The sequence below is a fragment of the Mustela putorius genome, unplaced genomic scaffold (assembly GCF_011764305.1).
Source record: "Mustela putorius furo isolate JIRA1106 unplaced genomic scaffold, ASM1176430v1.1 tig00003853_pilon_pilon_pilon, whole genome shotgun sequence".
Taxonomy (NCBI): Eukaryota; Metazoa; Chordata; class Mammalia; order Carnivora; family Mustelidae; genus Mustela; species Mustela putorius.
Window position 1 is genome coordinate 39,927,788 of NW_025422005.1, and position 21,312 is coordinate 39,949,099.

The 21,312-nt window shown below is 36.1% G+C and overlaps 1 protein-coding gene across 1 annotated transcript in view; it reads right to left on the bottom strand.

The window, feature by feature from the left end:
* FAF1 (Fas associated factor 1) overlaps positions 1-21,312 on the bottom strand; it is a 480,711-nt gene that overhangs the window by 119,161 nt on the left and 340,238 nt on the right. Inside the window, exon 13 of the mRNA XM_045064498.1 lies at positions 19,081-19,235. Coding sequence (XP_044920433.1) covers positions 19,081-19,235 — 155 coding nt within the window. The remainder of the gene's footprint in view (positions 1-19,080; positions 19,236-21,312) is intronic.

The window sequence follows — 21,312 nt, forward strand, 5'->3', positions numbered from 1 at the left end:
TAAATAATTTTTTTCATGTGTTTATTGACCATTTGTAGGTCTCCTTCAGAGAAATATCTGTTCATGTCTTCTGCTCTTTTCTTGACTGGATTATTTGTTTCTTTGGGTATTGAGTTTGATAAGTTCTTTATAGATTTTAGATACTAAGCCTTTATCTAATAAAACATTTGCAAATACCTTCTCCCATTCTGTAGGTTGTCTTTTGGTTTTGCTGTTTCCTTTGCTGTGCAAAAGCTTTTTATCTTGATGGAGTCCCAACAGCTCATTTTTGCCTTTTTTCTCTTGCCTTTGGAAATGTGTCTAGACAAAACCTGCTGCAGCTGAGGTCAAAGAGATTGCTGCCTGTGTTCTCTTCCAGGATTTTGATGGATTTTTGTCTCATATTTAGATGTGAGGATTTCTGTCTTTTATCCATTTTGAGTCTGTTTTTGTGTATGGTATGAGAAAATGGCCTAGTTTCATTCTTGTGCATGTGCCTGTCCAATTTTTCCCAATGCCATTTGTTGAAGACTGTCTTTTTTCCATTGAAGACTGTTATTTTTTTTCCTGCTTTGTTGAAGATTAGTTGACCACAGAGTTCAGGGTCCATTTATGAGTTCTCTATTCTGTTCCATTGATCTATGTACCTGTTTTTGTGCCAGTACTACACTGTCTTGATGATTATAGCTCTGTAATATACCTTGAAGTCTGGAACTGTGATGCCACCAGCTTGTTTTCTTTTTCAATCTCCCTTTGGCTCTTTAGGGTCTTTTCTGATTCCATACAAATTTCAAGATTATTTGCTCCGGCTCTCTGAAAAGTGTTGAAGGTATCTGGATAGGGATTGCACTGAATGTATGGATTACTCTGGAAGCACAGACATTTTAACAATATTTGTTCTTCCAATCCAAGAGCATTGAACATCTTTTCATTTCTTTGTGACTTCCTCAATTTCTTTCATGAGTGTTCTACAGTTTTCGGAGTATTATCTCCTTGGTTAGGTTTATTCCTAGGTATCTGCTGGTTTTGGGTACAATTGTAAATGGGCTGGACTCCTTAATTTCTCTTTCTTCCGTCTTGTTAGTGTATAGAAATGCAACTCACTTCTGTGCACTGATTTTATATCCTGCCACTTTGCTGAATTCCTATATGAGTTCTAGCAATTCTGGGGAGGAGTCTTTTGGGTTTTCCACATAGAGTATTACAATTCCATAAACTTTTAACACAATGTTAATCACATTTGTCTATTTCTTATTGGCCTTTGTTCAAATAGATCTTTTCCTTTTTGTGGTAATCACTGTCTGAAGGAATACAATCTTTTAGCCTTCTACACAATAGTAATTGAACTGTCACCCTACTTAAGTGTTTGAATAGTATTCCAATGTATACATTGCTATATTCATAACTATTCACCCTACAGCTACATATTTCTTTCTAGTTTTTTATCATTATAAATAATACTGGAACAAATAACCAGAAGTATTTCCTTAAGATAAAAAGTCTGGGGGCGTCTGGGTGGCTCAGTGGGTTAAGCCTCTGCCTTCGGCCCAGGTCATGATCTCAAGGTCCTGGGATCGAGCCCTGCATCAGGCTCTCTGCTCGGCAGGGAGCCTGTTTCCCCCTCTTTCCCTGCCTGCTTCTCTGCCTGTGATCTCTCTCTGTCAAATAAATAAAATCTTTAAAAAAAAAAAAAGTCTGTACAGTAGAATTATGGGATTAAAAAGGTAGAATCACTTAATGACTATTGATCCACATTAACAGTATGCATCAATCATTTCCTAAAGGGATAGTATAATGTCACTCCATGAAAATGAAAATACTGTATGCATGTTAGAACACAGCCAAACTAAAGGCAAATTTAAGAAAACACAGGTTGAGATTTTCGGAAGAATTAATCTAAAAAGCATCCCTCACCTGTCTGAGGTTTATTAGACTTCCCAATAACAGTAAACTGTTAAATTGTCTTAACTGATTAGTAGTCAAGAGTTTTAAAAAACCAATTAGCTTCTTAATTTATCTCCTTACTTCACTCAAGTGAAAAGGCTTTGAGGCACTGACAGTTTAATGACTATAGGGTCATTATTTATACTAATTTTTTTGGAAGGACAATAATCATAAATAGATAATTGGCTTTTTCTCACCACCAGTAGGAAAATAAACATTTATTTTAGGAACCCCATATAAATCTTAGTTGGGAGGAATAACAGAGAATATCTAATCCAACCTCTTATTAAATACAAAAATTCCTCCTCTAGCAATGTAAAGAGAAGATTCATTTTCCAGGGACTATATAAGAGAGCAAATTAAAGTTACATGACAGATAATATTTCTTCCGTGTTCTGCTTTTACCAATCAATCAATCAATATTAAGGAGAGCCTACTAAATATATGACATGGTTTCTGTCCTTAAGATACTAAGGATATTTTGGGTTTGGTAAATCAAGGCCCGTAAAACAGGAAACATAATCTGGTACTTAAGTGGGGCCTGGATTTAGTGGTTCAGGTAATTGCTAGAGAGAATCAGAGAAGGGAATGGGGGCCCCGAAATCAGGGAGAACTTCGTGTTACCTGATGGTACTTCTGGACAGCTATTAGTATTAGTATTAGTATTATTCACCTCTGCTTTACTAGCACCTAAAGACTAATTATATTTGTTTCAGTAACTTTTCTCTCCATTATAACAATGTTGATCATAGAACTTTCCTTTTCCTCCTCCAACCACTTCTGAAGTCAGTTTAATTAAGATAGTTGGCATGAATTATCATGATCTCTAAGGTCTCTTTCTTCCTTTGTGCTTCTATCATCATAGGTCACTGGGACCCTCAAAGTAAGCAAGTATTGGTCCACAAGTTTATGACTTTAAGATTCCCTACTGATTTTTAAGCATACTGAGCATACTGCAGTTTTTACATAATTTCACCCTGTTACCACCTACTGACAGAAAATGTGATTTAAAAGAGGTGTAAAATATTCAAACATTAACATACTAGGGGTGCCTGGGTGGTTCAGTCTGTTAAGTGTCGGATTCTTGGTTTTGGCTCAGGTCATGATCTCATGCTTACTGGGATCAAGCCCCACACTGGCCTCTCTGCTCAGTGCGGAATCTAGCTTAAGATTCTCCCTCCTTCTCCCTCTGCCCCTCCCCCACTCTCTCTCTCTCAAAATATAAAATCTTTAAAAAATCAACATATTAGAGAAAGAAGGAATTACTGCGAGCAGCATAATTCTGTAGGAAGAACAGACTTAGGCATCAAATAAAACTATTTTGTCACTTACGAGTTGTTTCTTTGAATAACTTACTTGTGAGCCTTAGCTTTCTCATACATAAAATGAAGATAATGAGACCTATTTTTAGAATGGGTCTGCAGGTTATTTAATATTCTTTTTCCTTTCTTTTATGTGCTTCAAAGTCAAAATCAAGTTTTTTCTTTATCCACTTCCCCTGACCTATCCCAAAATTAAGGATATGGCGAAAGGTTTCCTAATAAATTATAATAACAGTATCAGACTCACATCACTAAACAAGGAGTTACGCTTAGCACCATGCTTGGCACTGTATTATATTGCTTTATAACTTCTACCATACACATCAGCATCCTTGTAACATAAGGTCATGCCCCATCCTAGGGTAGAGATTTGAAGATAGCTCTTTTTTCATATTGTCTAGTTCCCTGATATTTTTGTCCCCACTGCAAAATTTGGAGACTTTGTGATTCTTATTGTCATATAAAAATTTTTAGCATGATTTATTTCAGAGTTGGTTGGCTTCTCTTAGAACACTGACACTTATATATAATTTCTTTATGCATTTGATTGATTTACTGACTGAAAGATTTGAGACAGAATGAGAGCAAGAGCAAGGGAGAGAGAGATCATGAGCAGGGGGTGAAGGATAGAGGAAAAGCAGACTCCCCAGTGAGCAAGAAGCCCAATGTGGGGGGCACCTGGGTGGCTCGGTGGGTTAAGCCTCTGCCTTGGGCTCAGGTCATGATCTCAGGGTCCTGGGATCGAGTCCCACATCGGGCTCTCTGCTTGGCAGGGAGCCTGCTTCCTCCCCTCTCTCTCTGCCTGCCTCTCTGCCTACTTGTGATCTCTCTCTGTCAAATAAATAAATAAATAAATCTTAAAAAAAAAAAAAAAAAAAAAAAGAAGCCCAATGTGGGACTGAATCCCAGGGTTCTGGGATTATGGCCTGAGCTGAAGGCAGGCGCTTAGCCAACTGAGTCACCCAGGCCCTCTGTATTTGATTTTTTAAAACATTTTAATCTAAATTCCAGTTAGTTAACATACAGTGATATAGTAGTTTCAGGTGTACAATATAGTGATTCAACACTTCCATACAATACCCAGTGCTCACCACAACAAGTGCACGCCTTAATCCCCATCATCTATTTAGCCCATCCCCCACCCACCTCTATCCTAATGGATTAAAAAAAAATGTGGTAGAGTATAAGCAGAAATCTTATACATGGGAAAAAAGTCTTTAAAAGATAAATGACCGGGGCGCCTGGGTGGCTCAGTGGATTAAAGCCTCTGCCTTCGGCTCAGGTCATGATCTCAGAGCCCCCACATCAGGCTCTCTGCTCAGCAAGGAGCCTGCTTCCTCCTCTCTCTCTGCTTGCCTCTCTGCCTACTTGTGATCTGTCAAATAAATAAATAAAATCTTAAAATAAAAAAAAACAAAGAGGGGCAAAGACTGAAGATATAAAGTAAAAACTTTACTTAAAAAACAAAAAGATAAATGACCAACAGTCCAATATATTAGCATCTCAGTCACTCATGAAAGCTTTCAAGCAAGAAATGATTATAGTCCAGCACTTGACAAAGGCTCCCTTGAGACAGCTGATGTTTGACAAAGAGAGATGTTTGAATGGACAGGTTGACTACATAGGCTTTTCCTTTAAGTTCTATACCAGTTATGAGTTAGATCATCAAAAAGGAATATTTAAGGACCATATCACCTCAGTTCCCTAAAAAAATTACCATTACTGTAAAAATATTTAATACAAAGCCCTCTGCTTTTACAGAGGATTGATCTAAGAAACAGCTATTTAAATTTAAAATAATCTGTCATGGGGTGCCTGGGTGGCTCAGATGTTAGGCATCTGCCTTTGGCTCAGGTCATGATCCCAGGGTCCTGGGATTGAGCCCCATATCAGGCTCTCTGTTCAGCAGGAAGCCTGCTTCTCCCTCTCCGACTCCCCTGCTTGTGTTCCCTTTCTTGTTGTCTCTCTCTCTGTCAAATAAATAAATAAAATTGAAAGTAAAATAAAATAAAATAATCTGTTATATGCAAAACAACAGTAGAAAATAATTGTCTATTTTATTTCTTAAATGACTCTCAAATAGATAATCATGCAAAAAAAATTCTCTCTTGAATTCAGTGCCAGGAAATCTTGAGATGAACTGTTAAAAATTTTTTTATTAGTCAAAGAGAACTATAAGTAGTAAACTGTAAACTCCAGGACATAACTGTACCTGACACATAGTAGAAACTCAATAAATATATATATTAGATGGATAGATGAATAAATGAGGATATGTCTATCACATTTCCTTTTTCTCCTAAGCTGCCAGAATTACAGAGCTGAATTCAGTGTTTATGTACAGAACTTGAGTCACCCCAGGTGTTTATAAATATTTAATGGATAGATACATTACTGGACAAAGAAATGGATAGGTAGTAGAATAAGTGGGTCAGTAAAAAGCTACAATGAATGATGATAAAAATGACAATCAACTGAGGAATCCACATCCCTAAAAACAAGGAAATACCATGAGTTTCAAAAAGTACAGATCAAAAAACTTGACCTCAGTTCTCTACAAAAGCTAGAAAAGTCACTTAGACAAATGGCTTATGAATACTTCCAAAACAGTGCTGATGACTAGGAGGAAGCCTGGGTTGTTAAGGACACAACAAACCTAACTAACTATGAGGTTACCAGGTTGAGAACTCATGAGCATTCCTTAAGTTTCAACTATCTGGACTTAAGTAAGAAGTGACAAAGTGTCTCAAAGTATCCTTCAGAGTAAGATTCAGAAATGTAGGAAAAATCCTTTGTCACCAAGAATCCGAACCTGTAGAGTGCTACCAAACTGAAGGTGGTCTCAAATAGCTTATCACTTGGCTTTGTCAACATTTTCATAAATGTTTGAGATAGGGGCGCCTGGGTGGCTCAGTGGGTTGAGCCGCTGCCTTCGGCTCGGGTCATGATCTCAGGGTCCTGGGATTGGGCCCCGCATCGGGTTCTCTGCTCAGCATGGAACCTGCTTCCTCCTCTCTCTCTGCCTGCCTCTCTGCCAAATAAATAAATAAAATCTTTAAAAAAAAATGTCTGAGATAAAGAAAAAAATACACACATATAAATAAAATGTACTGAGCACTTACTCTGTACTAGACTTTACAAAAATCAACCCTTCCACTTATTTCTAATAAGAACTCGAAGGGATGTAATTTTTAATCTCCATTTTCCAATACGGAAACTGCAACCTAGAGGGTTTAAGCAACTTGCTCAAGGTAACTATGGTGGCCTACTGGCATAGCTAGAATTCCAAACCTAGTTTGACTAAATGCAAATTAATTCATACTCAACCATTACTCTGTTCTGTGTTTTTATATTATCCAACAAGTAATTATTGAGTATTGCAGTAAGAAACAAAGTGAAGAAGACTGATGTAATTCTTACCTTAGGAATCTTACATTCTAATGGAAGAATTAGAAAACAAAATTTTAATAAGCAAAAAATGGCTTATTATGAAAAGTCCTGAGAGAGCTCTATGAAAGAGAATGAGGGTGAAGAAACATTTTCGAAAAAGGTTCAATGGGCCTTTTTGAAGCATAGACATTTAAAATGAGACCTGAAGAAAGAAAATTAAGAGTCATTTCTATCTAATGACTTCTGTTTTCTCAGTCAACTAGAGAGGACAGCTGGGAAAGGGAGAAGCAAGGGACATGAGATGTTTAATGAATGAGCAGGAGTATGAAATAGCCATCTTATCGGGGGTAAGAAAAACTAGAGAATCACAGGAGGCTTGTTTAGCATTATTGTATACTTACTTGAAATTTGTATTTATTTAGAAAAAAAATTAGCGTGACTGTTTCCAGCAGTGTTCCAAGTGCAAGGCACAGAGAAGGTGAATAGTTGGACTCAACAAAATGAGTGCAATGGAGGGAGAGAGGGGTAAGGGAATTTAAGATATTGCAAGGAAGTGATAACAATGGACCTTGAAATCTAAATAAGACAAAGAGGGAAATGAAGACTGGAGACAGGAAAGGGTAGATGAAGTAAAGTGGTGAGGTCAATAGATTAAGGGGCATAATGATCTAAAAAAAACTAGCACTTGAGCAAGTAAGATAGGGATAGGAAGTGCTGGTCAGAGCCAGGTGCTTGAAATCAAAATATATGAGGTGATAAAGCTTCTTTTGATGGACACATCCAAGTATGGTAAATAAGGAGAAAAAAATTTTTCTGGAGTCAGATATACCTAGGAACAGAGAGTATTATCAAGAATAATAGTAGAAATGATAGGAGTTATAATATCATTTGTGAGTGATTACTCTTGGGAGAGTTAACAGAATCTGAACTTCAAAAGATTCTGTTGGCCAACTCCATTAGTAGAAAATGGCCGAGATCTAGTTTAGTAACAACCCAGACCCAGCCCATTCTCAGCAGCCTCATATCTGAAAAACTGTTAGGGGGTTTCAGTTGACTACCTCAATTCGGTAGGAGCCAGTAATAAAATTACAGAAAGATTGAGCATAGCATGAGATAAATCTACTTTGGAGCACTATGCTTGATTTGGGGCACCTTCTGAATGGGCTGGGTCTAGATATCCTAGCATATAAAGAACAATGGAAATAAACATACTTGGTAAGAAAAGGCAAGAAAAATAGGGTAAACAAGATAGCTGTGGTTAAACTGATAAAGGACTCTAATGCAGAAAAGTTGTTTGGCTTATTAATTCCCAATTTAGGCTTATTAAGTCAAAACTAGAACCAAAAGGGAGAAAGTTGCTGAAGACCTCCAGAGGAAGAAACACTGTCGCAATAACCTTTTCTGGCTTTTCGAGTAGCTCAAAAATACACTGTCTTTCAAAGCTTTAATTTCTTTGTCCCGAGCAGTATTCAGGTAGCAACTGCAGTAACATCAGTTAAGCACATTACAGGGAAAAATGCCTGCATGGCTGCACACTAGATATTAAGAATACCTCTCTAACCTGCAACTATAAGATTTAGTGAATCCCATTTTTATTTAGTCCTTGTGCAAAAGGTCCATGTATCATATTTTTCTTATAATCCCCTCAAGGTTTTGCACACAGTTATTCAGTACATTTTCACTGCTGAATAATCCAGGCTGACAAGGTCATTGGGCAAGAAGAATTATGAAGCAGAAAAGCATAGGTTGATTTGGGATTTATATCTGGAACAACCATTTACATGACCTTGGGTAAATTACAGAACTTCTCTGAGCCAAAAATAGCTTCCACATATGTGATCTTTAAGTGATGTAATGTATATATAATGAGGATTAAATGAGCTCATATATAGTCTGAGACATAGTAGGTTGCAGTTATTATGTGTTTTGGTTTTTTAAAAAAGCAGTAATGATTGTCTTATTCTCAGCTACTGATGCTCCCTCAGTAGAAGCTCCTGTCAGAAATGGCATGAACTTGGAGAACAGTTCTAAGGGTAAGGAAGCTATCTTTATTGATGAAAGAGGCAGAAAATGATTGTGGCTTCCTTAGCTACACTTCACTAAAGTCCCTCTAACTAAATCATCACAAACTGATAAGGGCAGTATGCTATAATCTACTTACATACTTTACAAACATTTATTTTAAAAATGAAATCTTGCTTATCCTTTCTATTGAAAACAATTGTGTCCAAGTCATCAGAAAAAGAATTTTAGAGATAAAGGTCAAAGGTCTTAGGCCAAACAAATCAGCTGTCAGTGTCCTCTCCCCCACTTTTCATAGATGAAAAAAAAAATCTGGAAATGTTATACCACTTGCCTAATATTCCTTTGTTCTTCATACTCCTAGACTGACTGAGTCCCACTTCCTAATTGCTCTACATTCTATGAATGAGGTCTGACTATCTGTATAAACAATGAGAAAATAGCTTATCATAGTCTTTCAAGAATAGATACTGACATATTTAAATGTATATAGGTTTTGCTTTAAGAACTAATAAACAGGGGTGCCTGGGTGGCTCAGTGGGTTAAAACCTCTGCCTTCGACTCAGGTCATGATCTCAGGGTCCTGGGATCGAGCCCCGCGTCGGGTTCTCTCCTCAGCAGGGAGCCTGCTTCCCTTCCTCTCTCTCTGGCAACCTGTGATCTCTGTCAAATAAATAAAATCTTTAAAAAAAAAACAAAGAACTAATAAACAGTTAATACTTACATAACTTTCATTAACAGCCAAATAAATTTTTGTTGCTATGGCTGCTGAGTAACTTATTTGGGAGCTGCTCAGAGCCACCAATACCTGATTTGATACTGGGTTGGAAATACAATTTCTCACATTGAGACACAGCAATCAAAGCTTCTTTATTATTCATATAAGCTTGTTTCATTCTTTCCTTAGTTGAGATGTGTAGAAAAGAACGTTAAAGAAGACTTTCTTGAAGATGATCATTCATTGAAGAAAAGTAAGATACATGGAAGGAGACTATTTAGAAGGATTCTTTAAATTGTTGCTGTGGGGGCACCTGGGTGGCTCAGGAGGTTAAAAAGCCTCTGCTTTCACTCAGGTCATGATCCTGGGGTCCTGGAATTGAGCCCCGCATAGGGCTCTCTGCTCAGCGGGGAGCCTGCTTCCTCCTCTCTCTCTGCCTGTTTCTCAGCCTACTTGTGATCTCTGTCAAATATATAAATAAAATCTTAAAAAAAAAAAAATTGTTGCTGTGGCTACAGACTGAGTCAGCCAATAGTAGATGAATTAACAGGAGGCTTTTTACAAAAATCTCTAAGGTTAACCCTTTATTTCTAATAATATGTTTTATATTTAATAATAATTTATTATAATATAAAACTATTTTATCACTTTTCTCTATTACTATAATGCAATCAAGTTCAAAGGCACAAACACATGCTTGAGGAAAAGTACCAAATTTATCTCCTAATGAATTACCCAAACAAATAAGAAAAAGAATTCCGCCTGACTCCCCAATTCCAGACTAACAGTTATTTACTCTTTCAATTTTTGGTGGTATATTTAGCAGATGAGATCATTAAGATAATTGGGCACTAAAACCTCTTTAAGTATCTATGTAAATTGAAAGGAAAATACTGTAAACATGTCAGAGGAACGAGTTTCCATAGCTGGTTTTATATGACTGAACTAACATGTTTCCATTATAATTTTTGAGGATATTACCATCAGTATTTATGGAAGAGGAAAACTGTGCTACTGATTTAAGTGGCAGAGATGATTTGGTTAGTAAAAAAACTCTTCAGAAACAACCATGAATGTAAAAATTATTAATGCTAACAGAACAGTTAAGAAAAAAATATATCTCTTCAGATCTTTTCAATTTTAGGCAAGAACAAAGGCAGAAGCCATGATGGGGTATACATTACTAAAAAAAATGATATTTCATTTTGGAGATGTCTTATTTTTAGAATTTGTTTCATTAGATAACTCATGTCTTGTCTTTTATTCTATATAAACACTGGATTAAATACCTCTGGCAGTCATATTTATTTGAATTTGTATATTCTAAGCTATTAGGATAACTAGCTATTGGGAGTGAATATTTGCACAGAACTGTACATAAATTTAGAGAGTCATAGTATAGGAAAAAAATTTGGTAACAGAGCACAAAGAATTGACATTAAGCTGAACCTTCATATATTTTGAGAAGGCAATGATTCTTTTAATTTTGTGACTCTTACAATCAAGATACTTCAAATATTCAAAACACAAAGGGTTTAGCAGAAAGACCAAAAAGAACACCAAAAGAGTAACAAGAAAGGTCTAGTGCATGAGAAAAATAAGGTTTAATAAAAACTTACAATGCTGTTCTTTTGGACTATCTTGTCAACAGTTATCACCTTTGTATTGTTCTAACAATAGTTTTCACAAATGCATATTTCCTAAATAGCAATAATTAGAATAAGGTCAAGGAAAAATATATAGCTTGATTCAGATTTAATGAATGCTTCACCAGGCAGTTACGATTGTAATACAAGGTAGTAGTGGGGGAAGTATCCAAATCAGAGTAAAAAAGGCTTCCAAACTAGTCATTTCAAATTACCCAAAAGAACATTTTAAAAAGAGTAAAGTATTAAAACAGTTTAGCCATCATCTATATACAGACTGGCTTGTTCTCAATCATAAGAGGCCATCACCTTTTATCCTCCCCTCTTTCCCTTCCTTTCAGTACTATTAGAAAACTATTCACAAGTACACCCTTGGACAATGCTGAGCAGTAATTATGACTTGCTGACAAAGAGATATGAACAATTACGGAGCCCATTTTGAAACCCTACACTAATAAAGTCATTAGATGCTGCCCTTGCCATGATCCTTCTAAAAGCTTCTGAAGTTACAAGAACACACGGCATTGTTTGCAGGGACAATTGCTGCTGGCAGAACGCAAACCTTGAGTTAAACCATGCTGCAAATTGATCTTGACATTCTGTTAAGACCGCCACTAAAAATCAAAAGCAGAGGAGAAAAGGAGAAAATGAGTGGGTAGGATGTAATCACGGAACAGGAGGGGTTCCTCCTCACCTTCTCTCCTCCCTCTTCACAAAACAAACCAGGGAGAAAATGACAAACTCTCCTGGTGTTTTGGAACCTTTATTTTAAACTATTAATTAAGCCTTTGACCTGGGATGTTTAGGATGACAATACATTTCCTTTAAAAGTACTAGAAGGAAATCATAGCACAAAGGGAATAAAGCAGTTTGGGGAAAATTATATGGAAATCTGGCATGAAGGCTCTTAGGAAGTCTTGGTTCCCTGACCACAACATATCCATCTGTTTTATCAGCTACTTCTGCAGAATCCATATCTGCTCCTAGGGTAGCAGCTGGAAATTAACACTCCTTGTGTCTCCCACGCAGACCCCACACCTGGGCTATATTTGCTGGATCAAATGGAGGTGTAGGGTTAGAGTAACATGGTCATCCAGGCTTCAGCCAGGCATGAAGCACTGAGTAGTTTGGAATTAAGGGTATGCCACTGTGAATATGGCTAATTACTGAGATGGAAAGTGCAGGTGAAGACAGCCTACTGATAATAAGAGCTTTAAGTCAATTAACTCTTGCCAAAGATTAAGTAATGTGGAAAACTATCACTTGAATATTAAGGCTAACAAGTACCTGTCAGCATAGCAGCAGAAGTTTACAGTGATCTGAAATACTGCACCCAAGGGCATTAAGTTCAAAAGCTAATATTAATAGGCAATAGAATTCTGTCTGTGAACATTGGTACTAACTGTGTAGGCAAAATTTAATATAACACTCTTGTATATACCACATGCAACCTGTATAATTGTCAGCAATTCCTAGGTAACTGTTTGCAGCTACTCAGAACACTGCTTAGAAATAGTGTGCAACGCCCAATTTAACACTGTAGCATGTACACTGATCTGCTAAACATTTCCACCTCAGAAACTTACATACAAACAACCATAGCTGCCTGGTGACTTCAGTTGTCACTATCCTAGTCAAATTCAATGTTTAAGTTTTCTAGTATTAAATCATCTAACCCAATACCTATACTGGATGAATGAAGACATCTGCCTTGTGGGCCCTCCTGGTCACAACAAGAGATACACATTAGCCACTTAATTACTAGTTAATATTGGTGGTTTAGTGTACCACATGGTATGTAACTTTCCTTGATGAAGCAACTATAGCCCAAAACACAGCTTTACACCAGGGGCACTCATGTGTCAATGTTCCCATGCAACCAACAGATGTCCAAATAACTCTAATAGAGTGAAATTAACATTTACTGTTCTAGTACTTTATATAGTACTATCTATATTTAATTCAAATGGTGCCCAAATGGAACTTCTTGGCTCTTTGGCATATGCTATCATGTAGCCAGACTAGCACTTTTTATTAACATTTACTGTTCTAGTACTTTATATAGTACTATCTATATTTAATTCAAATGGTGCCCAAATGGAACTTCTTGGCTCTTTGGCATATGCTATCATGTAGCCAGACTAGCACTCTGGTCCTATGGACATGTTTACTTTAATCAGCGCCATCACCAGTGCAGAAGGCTCAGAGCACCATTCTAGAATGGCCCAATCTGAGAGGCTGATTTTGTTAGGGCTATCAGAAACTTGGTGAGTCTGAGAAAGAAATTCTGGAACCACTGGATGAACTCATCTAGGCTGGAATTTAAGTCTCTCTTTAAAAAAAAAAAAAATATTTTTTATTTTTTATAAATATATATTTTTATCCCCAGGGTTACTGGTCTGTGAATTGCCAAGTTTACACACTTCACGGTACTCACCATAGCACATACCCTCCCCAATGTCCATAACCACACCCCCCTCTCCCGACCCCTCTCCCCCCAGCAGCCCTCAGTTTGTTTAGTGAGATTAAGAGTCACTTATGGTTTGTCTCCCTCCCAATCCCAACTTATTTCATTTATTCTTCTCCTACCCCCTTAACCCCTCATGTTGCATCTCCACTTCCTCATATCAGGGAGATCATATGATAGTTGTCTTTCTCTGATTGACTTATTTAGCTAAGCATGATACCCTGTAGTTCCATCCACGTCGTCACATATGGCAAGATTTCATTTCTTTTGATGGCTGCATAGTATTCCATTGTGTATATATACCACATCTTCTTGATCCATTAATCTGTTGATGGACATCTAGGTTCTTTCCACAGTTTGACTATTGTAGACATTGCTACTATAAACATTCAGGTGCATGTGCCCCTTTGGATCACTACGTTTTGATCTTTAGGGTAAATACCCAGTAGTGCCATTACTGGGTCATAGGGTAGTAGAATTTAAGTCTCTTTACAGATGGCATGTGGGTGCCTGGTGCACAGAGCACAGGCCACAATATTCTCAAGTGCTCCAGGGCCAGCAGAAAAGTACCTGGTCTGGACATTGTTAGTTCATTCTATAACGAAAAGACTTTTGCTTTATTTGTCCTATTAATGGCTATGGGGGAAGACCACACAATTAAAGTCATACAGTAGCATTTTTATGCTCTTTCCACTACCCAAGCTGTTCTCTCTCTTTATTCAATAAGACTATTAGAGATTATATATTTTTTCAATATAACATTGACTTTTTCAAAGGCACTGTCTAACACCTTGAGATTATAGACCTAGCTCTCTTGGGGAGCTGATAATCCAATAGGGAGACAGGCAATAACCATACAGTATAATGAATTCCATCAATACAGGTTAGTATATGGGTATTATGGGAGCGTAAAGAATGTGCATTTTAATTCAGACTGAGAGGCAAGGGAAGAATAGACAGTGGCAAGGCTTCCCAGAGGTGACACCTGTCCTGAATTCTAAGAAATTACTCTGTTATTGCAGAAGATTTTGTTCACTAATAGTATACTGTCCTTAAATATATTTTTATTATTAAATCCATGATAGTTTTCTACATGTTTCTACATACAAAAGAGTATCTGATTTCTGCTCTACTGTTTGCCTGTAAGCATATGCCAATATTGGGATGAATCATTAACAAAACAACTGCTTGGGATCTGTCCATCCCTTCTGGTTGACCTTAATCCTCAATCTGGTTCAGACTATATATGGTTACACTAGCTGGCCAGGGCCCTCTCCTCTACAATTATGTAAACCACTGATCCTTCATTTCTGATATTTAATTATGAGGCTTAAAATACCAATATTCTTTTATATAAACAGCAAATATCTGCAACCCAATAAACTAGGAATACTGTTAATATAAAAATCTCTAAATAAAAAGAACAAAACCTCTAATTTCATTTTTCTGTGGGTCATTTCTTTCAAGTCCTTCCTTAGCCCACTCAGAGTAACTCCCTACGAATTTCACCTGTATTCCCTAAGCACCTTGTGCATACTTCATATTATGTATTAGCTCTACGTTTTCCTAATAGATTATGAGTATTTTGAGCATTAAGCACTGTAACTTTTTCATCTTCTCACCCTCAGTGCAAAGCACCAATCCTGGTTCACATGAAATATTCAGTAAATATTTACTCAATGAATAAACATGAAGGAAATATATGTTTCTTAAGATACTCTTTTAGTCACTTTCAGAAGTGATTTGCAGGATCTCCTTGTTTACTATTACCTGTTTTCAGCTCTTTCATTTACAGATCTATCCTACTGTTTCTTTCAGGATCATTGTTTCGATGGATATTTAAGAAATTATACCCTCTAGCACTTCTTAAGACTAACAAGGGTTTACTGCCTACTGTTTTAAGAAATAGTGGACCTGAATCCCAAGTAGACATGGCAGCCAACAAGACTGTACAGAGTTTTCCAGGAAAGAAACCTATATCTAGATATATAATATTGAAATTATAAACATATTCTTTGGTGGAATTGGATGCATTCACTTATTTGCAATGCTTACTGAGTTTCTTTCTCCTAGTATTTTGTAAATTTAAAGATTTTTTTAAAAAGATTTTATTTATTTATTTGACAGAGAGAAATTACAAGTACACTGAGAGGCAGGCAGAGAGAGAGAGAAGGAAGCAGGCTCCCTCCTGAGAAGAGAGCCCGTGCTGGACTCGATCCCAGGACCCTGAGATCATGACCTGAGCCGAAGGCAGCGGCTTAACCCACTGAGCCACCCAGGCGCCCCAGTATTTTGTAAATTTAAAGTGCCTTGTTGAGTGAGACAAATAATATGAATAAGGCTTTCCAGAAGATCACAATTTAGTGAGGGAGAAGATAGGCACATAATCATTACTGCTATAGTATGATGTCCCAATTCATATTTGGAATGTTCCAAGAGCAATCCAGAAATTATTTTAATCCATTTTATATAGATATGGGTTTGTAAACTTAAGTATTTAACTTAGAAAGTTATTAGAATCATTTTGGAGGAGGGAAATCCAAATCATCAGCATCACAGAGGTGTATTACAGTGACATTCTATAGACATCTGTTTCTTTTTTATTCTAGTTTGTTAGGGAAATTAGGAAATTTAACTTATAACCACAACTGACATTCACATTCTGTAACTTTACCAAAGCATTCACTTAGTTCAAAATCCTTAACTTATCTTCTACACATGGGAGACCCACCGTAAACAGAGGACTAATGTTTCTGTAGGTTTGGCAGAGTATTTCTTAAGGAAAAGTAAATTTGTTTGGCAAGACCCTCCCCATCTTGGGCACAAATGTCCCCAGCTATTATGTCAGGGGGTAGTCCCGGAAAGCCACTAAGGAGTCATCCAGACTAACCAGTTTACAGGCTCACGATTTTAAAAAATGTGTTGATCAGTTTGAACTGGGAGAGCCAGATATAGGATGAGACAAACCATCCACAAGGAATTTACTTCTAAACTTTTACATTCATCGTAAGAAAATCACAGTTTAAAAGGAAACTCATAGCAACAATCTTGTTTGTGATGCCTAGAAATCTCTTCTATATTTTCACATAGTAATCTGTCATATTTTAACTCTGGTAATATGCAAATGATGGCACAGCAAATTTTGAAATGTAGCTCACTGACCAATAAATATTAGTGCAACAATCTTCTACTGACTTGAAGTTATAAGTTCGGTATTTTGTTATTCACTGTTAATAGCATCAAATAGATAATGTAATAAATTTTTATGACAAACACCTTTCGATAAAATGTGCTAAAAAAATCTAAGTAAGATCACAAAGACAGAAACGCAATTAGACAACTACATTTAGATGAATCTATCATGGGTGGTTAGAAAAATGGTGCTAAGCTGATCCTTTTTTGGACCAATAAATCAAACTAATTAATTAAAATTTTCTTACTGTTTAATACAGTAAAAAGAAAACCACTTTTATTCTCTTAGGAATATGCCATTCCAATGAATTTTTACCGTGTGTGTGTAAGATGTGTACTTTTCCACTTGCCTTAACAATACTAATGAGGAGCTGTACATGAAAAGCATCTACATAATTCTTTTGCTTTATGGAGAGAAATGTAATACCTTAACTTAAAATAGATTTTAATTTGTAATAAGTAGAATTTGATTTTGAGTAAGGATTGCCAAGTATCTTAAATTCCAGTAATTATAACATTCTCTTTCTCCCCACAGGCCTGTTTCTTGTTCCTATAAGTATTTGTTAAAGCAAATTCCTACATGTTTCTATTTTTAGTCTTTAATACCACTTTCTCTCATTTTCATGAATGTAATGATAATAGTAATGAGATACCATATTTTTTAAAACGTAGATAGAAATAGCCTATCATACCTTATAGTCGGTCCTGCAATTCATTGAGAAATAGCTTTAAAGCCTTAAACAAGGTCTTTATTTTGTGTTTTAAAAAAAGTGTCATAAGGAGTTAATAGGACACAGCTGTACTGGCTCTTTCTAATAAGCAGCTTCTGTCGCTTTGGTCACCACAGGTGTCTCTGTAACCTGCAAACTCTTATTACTAGTGTATCAAAGTTGTGCTACTTAACAGACTTCTTTAGTAAAACATAACAAAGCAATTACATGGCTGTTGATTGCCAGTCATAAAAAAAAAACCCTCAAACACTGTTTTTCAAAAGAAACTACACTGCAATTTTTTGTCATTGTAAAATAAAAGGAACTAAGGAATTAAATGGAGGATAGAACAAAATAACAGCAGGTAGCCTGCTGAACTTAGCCACTACAGATGGTTTAGAAATAGTGTTTCCTTCTCCATCAAGTTGTGGATAAAAGGAAAGGAGGAGATTCCTTACTGCCAGTGAATGGTGAAAGATTTAGTCAAGTCTCCAGTCTATGTATTTTGCCTCATGAAAGACCTTCGATGCTGCATTTTTATCTGTTTTTGGCACTGCTTTTCATCACCTTTAACTGAGTGTGAATAATAACCTGATTTAATTTAAACAAATACAGGTGCTAAAGGTTCTTTATTTATGTATAACAGGGAACATTTCCAATGCAGAACGAAGTCATCCTGTGAAATTTCCTAACCATTTGCTTAAAGAAATGAAGTATTAGATGAAGAAATTGCTTCAACATTCTTTTGCTTCACATTTAAGGGAAGAATCATCTTTCTTTTCAGCTTTAGATTACATAAAACAAAGTCTAAATGATGAGCAAAAATTCAGTGAGCTATAAAATAATAAAAAAACAAATCAGATGATTTCTAATTGTTCTATGATCATTTAAATTAGGGAACTACAATAGACTTGCCTTGAAATGATTTAATTTAATCTCCCTGTTCATAAACCAGCAGCCTGTGATTATTATTGTGTTAACACACCCAAAGTAACATCACTGGGTGTTATGGCCACATGCGTAATTAAACACGATGAAATGTACTTCAGATGGGAAACTCAAACAGGCAAAAAATGAAGAATTATTCATCATTTATAGATACTATGATTAACAAATTAAGTAAATTTATCCTGACAGCAAGGAAAAGGACTTTTTTTTCCTACTGAGAATATGGATGTGTCCAAAAGAATGTGTGCAATAAAGCGATTACATCAATTAGTATATGCTAGAGTTAAGCTATTCCCAACTCCATGGACTCGTCCAGAATGTCCTGCCTTCTTCACTGGAATTATTAAAAAATAAACTTACTACTAAGATTATATGCTAGACTTGCCTTGCCTTTTCTGAACATTATTAAAAACAGATTTTCTCTAAATATTCAACATCAGATGAGAACATTAGAATATACAGTACATAGAAATGTACCGTACCAAAAAGATGAAAACAGTACATTTTGTTTTTCTTTTTTGGGTTATTCTTGGATTAGAAATCTTTTACAAAATGAGGTATATTTTCCCATTGCAAATAACTGCATGTTAGTTACAAGAAATAGCTTTTATATAATTAAATGTAATGGTTGAGAATTTAATGCTGAGGATGAAATGTTTATGATGATAAGAAAGCAAATACAACTAATACTTTTTTATAAAAAAGAGAAGCCCAACTTAAAACTTGTGAACAACAGTATTACCTTGCTCTGTTGGCGTCCTTTGTCAGATCCCAAGCCCAGGTTATAAAATTTTGACTCAGATAAGAGACAATAGATTCAGCACAAAGCATTTGTGAGCAGAACACGTTGGTTAATACACTTTCATCATGGTGGAGGTAGATAGCAAGAAGCTTTCTCTGAAAAAGGAAAAAAGACTGATGAATTAAAATATCCATTAATGTAAGATTTCTTGAATTTTGGAAAAGTATAATTGGTTGATGTAAACAGGAAAGACAAAATTAAATGCTACTCCCTTTAAAAGAGCACCTGATATTTGGAATTCCTATAGCATTTACTGATAAGAATAAATTTTGCTTCCTTATATCCTAAAGAGACTACGATGATTATATTCTGTTTTATAGACCACTGTCACAGATTCCTGTTCACATATGCAAGCCTATCTCAAGCAGACTATGCAACAGAATTGCATTTTCTTTAAGTAAAATGGATTTACAATTCTTCATATTAAAACACACTTTACAAAGGGAAAATTAATTTTGAACTATTCAACTTTATACACAGAAAAAATACTGATTAAGAATGGTTGCCAAAATCTCTTAGTATTTTTTGTTTTTAATCTGAACACTGGAAAGTCTCTTCTACTTGGAAGGAAAAGGTCTGAAATGAAGTTGTGTTTTACTTCCACAGGTAATTTCAAAGCCCTTAATGTGTTCTCGTGTTAAAGTCCTTATGTAAGAGTATATAACGCCTCACTGCAAATGGAAGGATGGTAGAAAAGAGTTCACTTCACATGAATTCTTTCTAGTCTATATTTCATAAAATGTCCTTGTGATTTTTCACATGGAGAATTATTCCTTCCCCTTTGCTTGATAAAACTTCCTTCTAAGAAATGGCATTTGCTCTCTTAAAAGTGTCCTCCATCATAGTTGTAAGTCAATAAAATAATTGGGACTAAAAACTGAAATTGAGCAACACAATTTGCAACATGTCAGCTTTAACAACAACAATGACAATGATGATTAAAGAGCCTACATTGTTATTGACGAACTTCTTGGTGCCACCTTGTAGAAGAGAGGAGTTTAAGAACAGTAAGTTGACAGGAAACAGAGAGATAGAATTTTATGATAAAGATAATTTATAAACCAATCTGTGAAATACTGGCAAGGTAAACTTCTAAGGAAGCTTAGGGTCTTTCCCTTCATATTAAATAAGGATATGATGATAATAAAGAAAAACTCACTGTCTGGGATTCCAAAAAAAGTAGGACATTTATAGAAAAGTACAAGGCTCATGTGATGAAAGGATATTGAAGTCTGATGCTTGGAATTATCCTGATAAATAATCCAAATTACAATAATAAAAAAAAACTAATGATTAAAATATTTTCTTCAAAGGTAAATTCTGTACTAGATGAGGGTAGCCAGAGAGGTACATTAGTAGATTAAGATCCCAAAAGCATCTACTACGAATAGGAGGCACTGTTAGTTACACACCCATTATACTTTAATCCCCAGAAAAAGTCTGTAAAATAGTATTCTTAACTTTATTAGCATACAAAGAAACTGAGGTTTAGAAAGCAGACTTGTCCTAAATTCTACCATAACAAGTAAGTAAGTAGTACTTCTGGGATTGGAACCTGGATTCCTGATGCCACGCCTAGTATTCGTTCTTTGATACTACAGCAGTAGTAGGAAAATCAACCATACTGCAGTCAAGTCTTGGAGCGCTTATAGAATAAGCGCTCATATGTATGGCTAATGTATGGCCACTGCTCATACATTAGTATGCTTCTGGGGCCTCAGAGAACAAGTAATGGGAATAAGGAGAGGATTCCTGAGTTTAAGTAGCTCAGTTACTCCAACAGTAGCTGTGTTCATGTGTCAATTCATTTAATCACTCATTCAACAAGCATTTGTTGAAACACTATGTCAGGCCGAGGAGGAAGCAACGGTGATAAAATGGTGAGCAAGAAAGACTCAGGGTTTCTTCACCCATGTTCATGTCTACAGGTAACAGTAGCTGGCTTCTATGAAGTTTGTAATCAGACACATAGTTTTAGAGACAATTATCTGGTACATTCCTATTCACCCTTTAAGTCTCAAAGCAAATGCTGCTATGAAACCTTCCCTGATTGCCTCTGGCAGAATTAAGAGCTTCCTTTTCTGTGCTTCTATCTCTTCCCAATTAGTATCATCACTGTTTATCAGTTTCCCCTCTAGACAAAGTCTTTCAAAGGTGAGGACTAGGTCTCTT